At 39.8% G+C, this 13,882-nt stretch overlaps 1 protein-coding gene across 1 annotated transcript in view; it reads left to right on the top strand.

Annotated features, from left to right (window-relative positions):
* AKAP13 (A-kinase anchoring protein 13) overlaps positions 1-13,882 on the top strand; it is a 261,930-nt gene that overhangs the window by 174,521 nt on the left and 73,527 nt on the right. Inside the window, exons 12-15 of the mRNA XM_037731692.1 lie at positions 2,153-2,206; positions 6,752-6,817; positions 8,900-9,092; positions 13,359-13,467. Coding sequence (XP_037587620.1) covers positions 2,153-2,206; positions 6,752-6,817; positions 8,900-9,092; positions 13,359-13,467 — 422 coding nt within the window. The remainder of the gene's footprint in view (positions 1-2,152; positions 2,207-6,751; positions 6,818-8,899; positions 9,093-13,358; positions 13,468-13,882) is intronic.

Below are 13,882 nucleotides of genomic sequence, written 5' to 3'. Positions count from 1 at the left end.
TTTTAGTAGAGACGGGGTTTCACCGTGTTGACCAGGATGGTCTCGATCTCTTGACCTCGTGATCCACCCGCCTCGGCCTTCTAAAGTGCTGGGATTACAGGCGTGAGCCACCGCGCCCGGCCAAGTCTTACAGTCTTAACATATCAAAGTATTTTCTGAGAATTAAAACCTTCTGTTTCTAATATAGAAAGTTTTGATAAAATCTAAATTGTCATTGTTTAATCCTCAAGATAATATAAGACTCATTACATATCATTAAATTGTTGGTATTTTCCCATGTGGGAACTTTTATTATAATTGTGACCCAGTATCAGTCCTTCAGTTTGGAAGCAGGCTATACGAAGATAAAGTCAAATTTGGCTTCTGACTGCTGGCTGCCTAGATGAATTTAAGCTAAGCAGATAGTTACAGCGCTAAAGAATGAGTTACAGTAGTGCCTGCTGTATTTACAAGCGTATGCTTATTCCAGAGCTGCTTTGCTAGTAAATGTAACAGATAAGGGACGAGGCTTACAGTTGTTTTACAACAATTGATGTAATCTCATGAGTTCAGGAGTTTGAGACGAGCATAGGCAGCATTGGAAACCCCATCTCTACAAAAAAGAAAACCGTTAACTGCGCATGGAAATTCTTGCCTGTGGTCCCAGCTACTCGAGAGGATGAGATGGAAGGATCTCTTCAGCCCAGCAGTTTGAGGATGCTATCTGGGCAACAGTGAGACCATGTCTCAAAATAATAATAATGGTAATAATAATAATTGATGTAAACAGCTCAGCTGGAGCAGTTATTTGCTCAAATTCCTCAACCTCCTAATAATATGGCTGTCTAATCATGTTCATTCACTCATTTATTCAGCCAACATATATTGAATACTCACTGTGTGCCAGATACTGCTCTAGGTTCTAGAGATAAAGAGGTAAACAAGACACAGTCCCTGCCCTCATGGAGCTCACAGGTATACCTTCTTATACCTTCCTGATTCGCTAATATTTTCAGACTCTTTTTATAACACATTTCTGATGTAATTTTTCAATCCTCTCCATGAGTCAGGTGGTATTTCCCCATGTTTGCAGACAAGAACACTGGCGCAGATAGTTTACGTCATTGATCCATTTATCTCTGATCTCTTAATCAAATGCTGTTTCTAGAATTCCATATTATGCTATGGTGTCATTTAGGAGGCTAACCTTAAAAATAAGCAGCATGCTTTTTCTGCTAGCTTGTTTTTATATACACTTGAGACCCTAGATCATGTAAAAAGTAATTCCCTAGTTTTGCTCTGATGTACTTTTTTTAAAGCATTTACAGCAATAGAAAATGTAAGGCCATGGTGAATAATCCCTACAGCTAGAATTCTCTTCTTGAAGCAGAGGTAACCTTTCTGGCAGGACAGCCTTACCTTAGATGATAACAGCATTAAGGAATAAGGGTTTATTTTCTATACAATCCATTTTTCTTTATAATCCACTATGGACTCCTTTGTCACAATTTTGATTGTAGAGCTACATGTGACTCTGTCATGTAGCTCAGATGAGGAAATTGAAGCTCAGAATAAATGATTTGCCCAAAATTACATGGTGATCTTAGACTGAACTGAGACTAGAACTCTACTACTTTTCATCCTGCATAATGTCATGGGATCTCCTGTTGAATTTAGTGCTAAGGGTTACCTAGGAACACTGTCCTATACCTCTGAAGATAGTGGAAAGAGAGTGAGGCTTTAATTATCACTTTAATTAGTTTGACTCACTCTTACAGTATTACCTACATGTAATATAACCTGAATTTTAAAGTGTTAAGAAAAACAACTTTTTTTCTTTTTTCTCCTACAACCAAGAAAAAGAAAAACACCTTTAAAGTTTTGAGTAGTAATTTTTTTCTGATTGTTTAACTTTAATAATTATTAAACTTTATAACTTTTGCTGTCTGATGAACTCCTTGGAGCAAGGGAAAGAGTAAAGTAGCCCTCCACAGAAATTGTCAGGCCTTTTTGGTCCTTATGTTTTTCTCATTCCACATTTCTTTATTGTCTTCCCTGTGCCATTTCTCTTTGAGCAGTGCCTGTCTTCCCAGTGTGGTGTCTGTGTGTGTCATGCATTTGTATCCCATTTTGTTTCACCTGCAACACTGACCTCTTCACCATTCATTTTCAGTTCAATGCGAGTTCTTGGGGATGTTGTCAGGAGACCTCCCATTCATAGGAGAAGGTACAGAGTTCATTAACTTGATGGACTAACCATGTCACCTCTGAGCATATACTAACAAGCATTGTATTCTGCTTAATCCATGACTGGACCATCTAGTTTTAAGTCATGTCCCATCTAATTCAGGCAAATAAAATATAAGTACTTATTAATTGCCAGTGTCCATTTTATATGAAATGGTTTCTTTAATATGAAGTTTTATCCTATTTTATCTTTTACAAAAATTATTTTTAGTTTTTTTTAAATATTGTGCTTATTGGTGTTCAGATGAATTTGATAATAGGGTCTCACTCAGCTTTCTCTAGGAGAGTTTGAAGAATTGTCTATGTTGTGCCTATCTAATGGACCCTGGGGAGTACTTTTTTTTTCTCCTCACAAAAGAAAAGCCAGGAGTGTTTGTGTGCTTGTGCACAGGCCCTAAAATATTTTCAACACATTTTTTTTTTTTTTTTTTTTTTTTTTTTTTTTTTTTTTTTTTTTTTTTTTTTTTTTTTTTTTTTNCACCGCAACCTCCGCCTCCTGGGTTCAGGCAATTCTCCTGCCTCAGCCTCCTGAGTAGCTGGGATTACAGGCACATGCCACCATGCCCAGCTGATTTTTTGTAGTTTTAGTAGAGATGGAGTTTCACCATGTTGACCAGGATGGTCTCGATCTCTTGACCTCGTGATCCACCCGCCTCGGCCTCCCAAAGTGCTGGGATTACAGGCATGAGCCACCGTGCCCAGCCAACACATTCTTTAATAATGTAATGAAAGACTTACCTCGAGTACTAGGCCACCTGGTATCTTCCATTCCACTGTGGATATAGTCATTTATTAAAGCCAAGTCAGAGGCGTAAGTTGATTTCTTGGCCTTTGAATTCCTTAATTAGTATTTGTCAGGTAATATTTTGAAGCTAAAATTAAATGACTTACAAGCTGAGAAGTAATTTCTAGTCAGAGTGCTAATTTGCTTCAAATTTTCCATTGGATTTTCTTTAGAAGTCATTAGTGACCTTCTCTTCGACTGTTTAGAAGTCCAGAAATTAGGGTTCTATTGGTGTTAGTTTCTCTTACTAGGAGACATTTGTAAAGAAGTATTTTTAACCATTAGCTGAATCTGTTTGTTAGGAAGTAGGCAAATAGTAATCTTTCCTAGTTTGTCTTTTTCAAGTGGATGCTTTCTTTAATTCCAGATTTTAGGCAAGAAATTGAGCTTAAATTCAGATATTCTCATGAATTTCAGATAATCATGATTCCTATGAAATTGCTCTTCCAGAAAATAAGTTGTTAAATAAGTTTTAACCCCATCTCTACTAAATAAGTTTTTGCCTGTCATCACCAACTCCAGTCAGTTTCATCCCTAGTGAAACTTATTTTTGTAGGAAGAACGTAATGTATAATTTAAAATTTTGTAAATTGAAATACCAAACAAGTATTATTAGGTGGAAGAGGGACATTTATTGTTTTTAATCTAGAACTTTGCAAATTTCAAAATAAAGCCAAAGAACCAGTATTACTCCTACTAATTTAGGAATTGAGGAAATGACGATGCTTTCGAAAATACTCTTAATTATGAAAGGAGCTTTCTGTTACCAGGAAGGGCAGACATTGTAGACCATCTGCAACTTCCTTCCTGGTTCCTTAGAAAAGCTGTTATATTGTGGCCAAGCACAGTGGGTCACTCCTGTGATCCCAGCACTTTGGGAGGCTGAGCCGGATGGGTCACTTGAGCCCGGAGTTTGAGACTAGCCTGGGCAACATGGTGAAACCCCATCTCTACTAAAAACACAAAAGATTGGCCAGATATGATAGCACAGGTCTGTAATCCTAGCTACTCAGGAGGCTGAGACAGGAGAATTGCTTGAACCTGGGAGGCAGAGGTTACAGTGAGCCAGGATTGCACCAGTGCACTCAGCCTGGGGGTGACAGAGCGAGGCTGAGCCTCCAAAAAAAAAAAAAAAAAATGCTGTATGTCTCTCTTCCTGTCTCTCTATTGTTTTCATTCTCTTCATCTTAAATTCCATCAGCCTTCCACATTATTGTCATATTCTGAAAGTAAAGGAACATTAAATCTGTAAAAGGAGTTGTTTCTTGGTTTTGAGACAGAGTCTCACTCTGTCGCCGAGGCTAGAGTGCAGTGGCATGATCTCAGCTCACTGCAACCTCCACCTCCCAGGTTCACACGTTTCTCCTGCCTCGGCCTCATGAGTAGCTAGGATTACAGGTACGTGCCACCACGCCTGGCTAATTTTTGTGTTTTTAGTAGAGGTGGGGTTTCACCCTGTTGGTTACGCTGGTCTTGAACTCCTGACCTCAAGTGATCCGCCCACCTCAACCTCCCAAAGTGCTGAGATTACAGGCATAAGCCACCGTGCCTGGCAGAAGGAGATTATTTTTGAGAATGACGATTTGGCAGTGTATGTTCAGTTACTGATTTGCCACATTGTGTTTCTAAAAAAGAAGTTGGATATTTAGTTAAAAATTTGCCTGTTCATTAACTGTTTGGTGATTTTAAATTTAAGTTAATAAAGTCAAAGAATGGACTTCTGAGTCTTATATGTGTTGTAAAATATATCTGTTCTCCTCACACAAGTAAATTATGTCAGTCTCATTCTGCTTACCCAACCAGAGAAGTTTCTCCACTGTATATTTTTACTTTCTGCTGCGTTTGTAAGCTTTATACCACTAATTTAATCTGATTTAAAATGTTTTATACTGTTTAAATTATTTTTAAATGATATGATAAAGATTTTTTTAAAAGAGCCATAGGGGTAGCTCTTACTTCCTCCTACCGTTTTCCTTGTCTCCTTTCTCCAGCCAAAAACCCCACTTGTCAATTAAAGTCATTAGGTATATCCAATATAGATAGTGTTTTTGGTGCCAGGCCTTCCCATCTGCAGGATTCTGGAGGGAGCTGAGTGGTTTTATTGTTGTCCACAAGTTCTGCTTTTATCCCTTCTCAGAAAACAAAAGCATATCACTTAGAACTTTATGGCCCAGGTAGGCAGGATTTTGTGGGTCATTTTGTTTTTACGGGGGGTGCGGTGTCTGGCTGTTTTGCCAGGCTGGAGTGCAGTGGCGTAATCGTGGCTCATTACAACCTCTGCCTCCCAGGTTCAAGCGATTCTCCTGCCTCCACCTCCCAAGTAGCTGAGACTACAGGCATGCTTCACCATGCCCAGCTCGTTTTTGTATTTTTAGTAGAGACAGGGTTTCACCATGTGGACCAGGATGGTCTCGATTTCTTAACCTCGTGATCCACCCGCCCAGCCTCCCAAAGTGCTAGGATTACAGGCGTGAGCCACCATGCCAGCCGGTAGCAAGATTTTTTTTTTTAAATGGTAGCTTTTGTTAATAAAAATCCTTACGTTTCCATGCAGTTTTCTTTATAGAGCATGCAATCTTTTGAACTGATTATTGTTTTAGCTGGTTGTGTTTACATAGCAGTTCCAACCCCAAATTTTCTGTCCCTGCTACTTGAGAATAGATAGATGATGAGACGGATGTTTAAAAATCTTGTGGGGAAAATGGATATAAACTTAAAAAGACACATTTCTAACACAGTGCCATAGAATTCCTTTTTTTATTTTTTTTAATTTTCATTATCAGCCAGGCACAGTGGCTCACACCTGTAATCTCAGCACTTTGGGAAGCTGAGGTAGGTGGATCACTTGAGGTCAGGAGTTGGATATCAGCCTGACCAATGTGGTGAAATCCCCTCTCTAATTAAAAAAATACAAAAATCAGCCAGGTGTCATGGCACATGCCTGTAATCCCAGCTACTGGGGTGGCTGAGGCAGAAGAATTGCTTGAACCCAGGAGACAGAGATTGCAGTGAGCCAGGATCACACCATTACACTCCAGCCTGGGCAACAAGAGCAAAACTCCATCTTGGGAGGAAAATTTTTTTCATTATCATTAAAAAATAAGCAAATATATAATTAGTGTTATATGTTTTATCTTTAGCGTAATAGCCTAGTGAGAAGGGTTTGAAGATGGTTGCCAGTGTTGACTAAGTATCTTAGGCAAAATCTATTAATTGTTTGATTTGGTTGGATCCTTAATGGAAACACATGAAAAACAAAAACACCTGATGACTATGAGCCCACCAGAGCACAGTTTGTCACTGTCTCTTTTACAGAGTCTAGGATTAGAGATACTGTGGGAAGAGTAATGTGGGTATATGGGACGCACTGAGAGATTGTTCCCAGTGGTGGAGTTTTTGAACTACTTTTCATGTCTGAAGAACAAGCCATAGAGCCATAGGTAGTTGCCACAGATTCACTAGAAGGAATTTTTGGGTTTCAGGTTGAACTGGTGATACTGTAAAGAACCCACTGTCTTTTCCACAACACTAACTAGATAGACAACAAAAAACAATTTTAAGTTTCTGTAGTTCTTCTTCTTGCTCTTTTTGATATTGTCAATGTTACATTCCTAAATATTTTGATGATTGCATAACTCTGTCTTTCTCTAACTTTGCCCTTCGTTTTAAAACCTATTAACCCCATCCCTGTTTCCTCTTTTCTCCCTATATTTCTGTTACTGTCTTTGATGTCATCGCCAGTATGAGCTGGTGCCCCTCTCGTGTGCAGTACTCTGCTGGCCTGAGTGCTGACTTTAATTACAGAAGGTATGATATTGTCATGTGTCCAGCCAAATGGGGAACCATAAAATATGGCATCAGGGCTTTTGGCTTGGAGATGGCTTCTGTGTGGCTGGGATGCATATGGGCAGGCCGCTTTGTCTGTGAGCACAGTGTTTCATTGCCTCTGCTACGGGTGTCACTAACGCAGCTGAAGAGATGCCGCCTAGGAGTCAAGTGATGCATCCTGTATGTCTCAGCTGGCGATAGATGTGATGTTTTCCGCACAGATTTCTCTTTCTCTGTTTTGGTCTGTCTTGATTTTCAGATCCTGGAAATTCTCGAATCCTGAAGAAAACAAAGAAGCAAGGCAGCTAATAAGATGTACTAATTTCTATTATGCTTCTAAGTCCACCAGTCGTTTTAGATTCCAAATTCAGAGACTCCTTATCGTTTCATATTCGCTCAGCCGAACAGCTAGATTTAATTACTAAAACATTTTCAGGATTAAGTTTTTCAGTCAGCATAGAGGTGCTTTTCCTAGGCTTTTCAAGTAATTTCTTCTTCACTTAGCCCGTCTTCTTATCCCTGGTAATGAAAATGAGTTTTACAGGCCAGGCGTGGTGGCTCACTCCTATAATCCCAGTACTTTGGGAGGCTGAGGTGGGTGGATCACATGAGGTCAGGAGTTCGAGACCAGCATGACCAACATGGTGAAACCCCACCTCTACTAAATATACAAAAATTAGCCAGACCCAGTAGCGGGTATCTGTAATCCCAGCTACTTGGGAGGCTGAGACAGGAGAACCACTGGAACCTGGGAGATGGAGGCAGCAGTGAGCCAAGATGGTGCCACTGCACTCCAGCCTGGGCAACAGAGGGAGACTCTGTCTCAAAAAAAAGACAACCAAAAAAAAAAGAAAATGAGTTTTACAGAGGCAGTCAGGATTTCTGTTACCATATTGAAGTATGAAAAACATATCCAGTATTTAATTTACCTGCTAGAGAAAATAGAGACATGAGGCTTCAGTTCATAAGTGATTTATAAAACAAAACAAAACAAGCAAATACAAATGCAAGTCCTGGACTCTAGTATGTATGAATTTAATTGTACCAATTTTCTGTAAGTTTTCCCTGAGTGGAAGCAGCTAAATAGCTTCATTATACCTTCAAATTGAATTCTAGCTCATTGTTAAATGAGAACATGGTCAGCTACAGCTATATTTTGAGATCTTGATTATTTTAAAGAAGTTTTCACTGCAGTTGTAACAGATGTGAATTATTCGAGTTAGCAACCCATGGAGTTTAGATCACTAACCTCTCTCTGTAGCCTCCTGCTGACTGAAAATGCTTTTCATTCTGCAAATGACAAAATCTTTCTCTGAGAAATCCTCTTTAAAATGGCAGATCCTGTTTGCCTTTTTTCCCTTTACCAGTATCCAGACAAAAAATTACGACTCTTTCTACTCTTAGACTTGGTAGCTTTTCAGCATTTGTCCATTAAAGTGTTACATGTGCCTGTTGCAACTAACAGTTCTCCGGAAGCCTGTGGGCAGCTGTTGTTTGTCCAGCTGTGCATAGATGGTAACACTCATGAGTAACACTTGGGTTTTCTGGGGTGAAAGCAGACCTGTAAAATTATAAAGGTCAACTTGAACCTGAAGTTACAAAGGTCCACTTAATGGACATAAGGACAAGTTACCCAGTTTGCCTTCTGAAAGTTACTTAAGTTCATATTTTCTCTGTGACAGTAATTTAATTACTTGTCTTTTGTAGAGTTAGAGTCACAGGGATTAATTAGATCAAGGAAAAACGTAAATAGAGTATCAGATAAATGTGGTCTGTCCATATAGTATATTGAAAAAAATCCGAGAAGTGATCTTGGGTGTTTCAACATTTGGATAAATTTAATGGGGTAAGAAAATCTAATGGAGTATTCTTTCTCAGTATTCCACAGTCTGGGAGGGAAAGGTAGGTGGTACTCCTTGTGCCATACCCTTTTAGACAGTTTTGCTAGCTGACATAGAAATAATATACGAACAAAGGAGATACACCCAAAGGGATTTTGTATCTTCCTTCGTTTTTGAGACCCAGAAATAGAATGAATTAACTTTTGTGCCCTGTGTTCAGTTTCAGTTTAGAAGGCTTGACAGGAGGAGCTGGTATCGGAAGCAAGCCATCCTCATCTCTAGAAGTAAGCTCTGTAAATGCCAAAGAACTCAGACGCCCTTTCAGTGGTGAGCAACAGGGTGACTCTTTGGTGTCACTTTCAGAAGAGGATCTAGAGTCAGACCACAGAGAACATAAGATGTTTGATCAGCAGGTAAGTCTTAAATATGTCTATTTTGGAAAAAATATATTTCACAAAATATGAACAAAGAAGGCAAGGTTTCTGTTTGTATAAGGCTAGTAGCTGCGACTGCTTACCCATTATACGAGATACTTAATCTAGGACTAAAGCAAGTTTTTAACACTTAATTAAAAAGGGTCAGGCATGGTGGCTCATGCCTGTAATCCCAGTGCTTTGGGAGGTTGAAGTGGGAGGATCACTTCAGCCCAGGAGCTCAAGACCAGCTTGAGCAACATAGCAAGACCCCCACCCCCCATCTCTACAAAAAATTAAAAACTTAGCTGGATATGGTGGCTTGTGCCTGTAGTCCCAGCTACTTGGGAGGCTGGAGTAGGAGGATTACTTGAGACGAGGAGTTTAAGGCTGCAGTGAGCCATGATTGTACCACTGCACTCCAGTCTGGGCGATAGAGCAAGACTTTGTCTCTAAAAAGGATAAATAAATGAAAAATAAAGAATATCATTAATCTGCATAGATTTAAATATTCCATCAAGGCACACTTTTTTAAATTAGGAAAGTATCCAGGATATTAAACAGAGTTTTTCCTTCTTATCTGAGACCTTCTTTTACCATCTCAATAGTAAAATGAATCTTGAAATATGATACCATTATTGATTTTCTTAATTCTCTAAAACATATCCCAAGTTTCTCCTTTGTAGAAAAAAAAACTTTATTACTACACCAGGAAAGGACCATGGATGCTCTCTCCTTCCCATTCCTGCCAGAATTCTTAAGAGAACATCTATGCTCCCTGCCTTCTCTTTTTAAAATTTCGTTTATGAATGTATTTAGAGACAGGGTCTCACCCTGTTGCCCACACTGGAGTGCAGTGGTGCCATCATGGGTCACTGCAGCCCCAGCTTCCCGGGCTCAAGTGATCCTCTGCCTCCATCTCCCCAAGTGCTGGGATGACAGGTGTGAGCCACTGCGCCTGGCCTTTGCCTTCTCTTTATCACCACCTAATCATCTCTTAATTTCTGCTGCTGCCACTTTCTTGAAACTCCTGTCTTGAAGGTCATGGATTTCCTTGTCAGCTAAATCAAAGTGACTTCTTAGTTCTCATCTTCTGGGTGTCCTCATTATTACTTTCACTTTTGACAATCCCTTGGGGAGATTTTGAGTTGAGAATTCGAATTATATGCTTTTATAGCATTCTGCCTTATTGCAAGTCTTTTCCTCTTGGGCCAGGAGACTTTGGATTAATTTATGAAAACATTCTGGGATACATCTTATGTCCTCCAAATGAAACATTTATAATTTTTAAAGAAGCTTTTTGAATAGATGACTGGAGTTTGGGGCAGTATCTAATGATATATTCCTAATTAAACAAAAACGTTGACAGCCTCTTCCATGATTTGCTGAGGAGGACTTTGTGTAGAAGTTTAATTTTTTATTGCATCCTACTACGAAGCACTGACATGACCAAATATAAATTTGGCTCTGAAGGATAACCTTAGTAATTAATGTAGCACTTACGCTTGTGTGAGATCAGATGATTAAAAAGATACAGGCAGAGACCGGGCGCGGTGGCTCAAGCCTGTAACCCCAGCACTTTGGGAGGCCGAGGCGGGTGGATCACGAGGTCAAGAGACCGAGACCATCCTGGTCAACATGGTGAAACCCCGTCTCTACTAAAACTACAAAACATTAGCTGGGCATGGTGGCACGTGCCTGTAATCGCAGCTACTCAGGAGGCTGAGGCAGGAGAATTGCCTGAACCCAAGAGGCGGAGGTTGCGGTGAGCCGAGATCGCACCATTGCACTCCAGCCTGGGTAACATGAGTGAAACTCCGTCTCAAAAAAAAAAAAAAAAAAAAGATACAGGCAGCTGGGTGCGGTGGCTAAATGCCTGTAATCCCAGCACTTTGGGAGGCCGCGGCGAGCAGATCATGAGGTCAGGAGATCGAGACCATTCTGGCCAACATGGTGAAACCCCATCTCTACTACAAATACAAAAAAATTACCTGGGCGTGGTGGTACATACCTGTAGCCCTAGCTACTCAGGAGGCTGAGGCAGGAGAATTGCTTGAACACAGAAGGTGGAGATTGCAGTGAGCCAAGATCACGCCACTGCACCACAGCCTGGGCGACAGTGCGAGACTATGTCTCATAAAAAAGAGAGAGAGATTTATGCATAATGAAAATCAGTTGAAGACCTGAATGAATTTTGCCCCTTTAAACATTTTTTCTACTTGATCTGATACTTCAGAAAGAGAAAAAAAAAGAATGTGAATAATGTGCCTGTTGAAGCAGGTAATTTAGATTTACTCAGCCTAATGGTAGAAGAAACGGGAAGGAAAAAATAAGAACAATTCTTTGGTGGCTATTGAGCACAGCTTGGCTAAAGATAAATAAACCAGTGAAAAAAATCTTTAAATTGCATGTTAAATATATAGAATCCTTTGGATATCATTTGCAAGATGAGATAAAATATCAGAATTGTGGATTTGTAAACAGAATCATAGACAGAGACGTGGTAAATCCCTTCAGATTCAGCTGAAGCCCATTTAAATGACTTGCATAAATCCATGTAAGTGGCTGTTAGCTGAACAGTGGTAAACTCAGTTCCTGGCTGTTAATTTCACTGCGCTTTTTAGGTTTTTGGGGTAGGTGAGTTTTAATGAGGAAATAAGAATGATTTAATTTTCTTAATATTATTTATGTGATACCTTTTCTGAGATAAATATTTCCAGGAATTTGACAGATAACCCTGCATTTTAGTAAGTGACGTTACTACCACTGATAAGTTTCTAAAATAGACTGTCTTTCTGAAGTGGATTTTCTGATTCACTCTTTCTAAAGTTGTTGTTTTAGTGCCTTGCTATGCTTAGCCTTCCTGGAATCTCTGCTCACCCATAGTTTTTATCTCGTGTGCAACCTCAGAGTGGGTATTGGAGCTGCGTGTATCACTCTGATCTGGATGAGTTGCCTGCAGCCAACTTCCTGTTAAAAGTCTCTGCCTTTCACTGAGGTCATTTTTTAGACCTCACAGTTTTATTTCAAACATAGCAACTGTTTGCCTCCATGGTTACACATGAAACAAGCTCTAAATAATCAGAAGTCTGGCCTAATTGAGTCAAGTTCATGCTAGTAACAGATTTTTCATTGCTTCTCTTTCAACATGTTTGTGTCATAAGGAGGCAGATTGCATTCTGTAAAGGGAAAGGATTAATGATAAAGTCAGTTAACAGTTAGAATGGGCTCCTATCTCCAGAAATGTGCTAGTAGACACTAGGTGACTGTCTTTGAGGGATATTATACCAGGAACCCCTGCAGGTGATTGGATTAGGTGGTCTCAAAGCTTTTGATAATTTACTGATAGAGTTAAATTATCAAATTTCTGTTACCTTTATGTTCATGTAGAAACAGTCTCATCGTAGAAGAGGAAAGGGAAGAGATTGAGGCTTCTTTGCAAATACACTATTGTTTTATTTGTGATCTTAAAACACTTTACTTTGCATCTCAATTTCCAATTATTTAAAATCAGAGGCCAGGTGTGGTGACTCACACCTATAATCCCAGCACTTTTGGAGGCTGAGGCAGCAGACAGATCACCTGAGCACAGGGGTTCGAGACCAGCCTGGCCAACATGGTAAAACCCTGTCTCTACCAAAAATACAAAAAAATTAGCTGAGCTTGGTGGTGCGCACCTATAATCCCAGCTACTCGGGAGACTGAGGCAGAAAAATCACTTGAACCTCGGAGGTTGCAGTGAGCCAGGATGGTGCCACTGTACTCCAGCCTAGGCGACAGAGGGAGACTGTGTCTTAAAAATAAAGTAAAATCAGAATATTATTACCGATAACCTACTATATCTGCATGAAGGAATATTTAGACTTTCAAAGAACAAGTACATAGTTTGATATTTTGAGTTAAATTATTTTTATGTGATAATGCATCCAGCAGATATTTATTAAGTACTTACTAAGTTTGAAACATTGTTAGTTGCTATGAGGGATACAGAACCACTGTAAAGAATGGATACTCTAATGGTCCCCGTTTCACAGATGAGAAGACTAAGCCTGAGAGAAGCTAAGTACTGTAACTCCTCTGAAATTGAGCAGCTGTTAAGTAGCAGGAGCAGACTTTGACCTAAGAGTGTCTGACCACAAAGCCTGTGCTCTCGCCCCCTTCTGGACTGCCTTATTTTATATGTGGGTCTAATTATAAAGTTTTATGCTTTTCTAGAAATAAGAGAGCATATGCTTCTAACCTGTTCTTTACTTTTTTACTTCGTAGATATGTCACAGATCTAAGCAGCAGGGATTTAATTACTGTACATCAGCCATTTCGTCTCCGTTGACAAAATCTATCTCGTTAATGACTATCAGCCATCCTGGTTTGGACAGTGAGTATACATTTTTTAAAAATTAAATACATTAAATCTTAACACTCTTCCTATTACTTTTCTCACTTTAAGTCCCCATAACATTACCTGCCAAAATTTGCTTGCTGCTTCTTTGGATGAATGCTTCAGCGCTTAAACATAAAAGGTGACATACAGTTCATCTTGAGATCTTCCTCCTTTTGCTACCTAAAAATATCCTTGGGGGCTGAGCACAGTGGCTGATGCCTGTAATCCTGACACTTTGGGAGGCTGAGGCGGGCGGATCCCCTGAGGTCAGGAGTTTGAGACCAGCCTGGCTAACAGGGCAAAACCCTATCTCTACTAAAAATACAAAAATTACCTGGGTGTAGTGGCATGCACCTGTAATCCTACATACTTGGGAGGCCGAGGCAGGAGAATTGCTTGAACCCAGGAG

This window comes from Cebus imitator, unplaced genomic scaffold, assembly GCF_001604975.1.
Source record: "Cebus imitator isolate Cc_AM_T3 unplaced genomic scaffold, Cebus_imitator-1.0 Scaffold416, whole genome shotgun sequence".
Lineage (NCBI taxonomy): Eukaryota > Metazoa > Chordata > Mammalia > Primates > Cebidae > Cebus > Cebus imitator.
The sequence above is the reverse complement of the archived record's forward strand: the minus strand, read 5'-3'. Positions and strand labels throughout refer to the sequence as shown.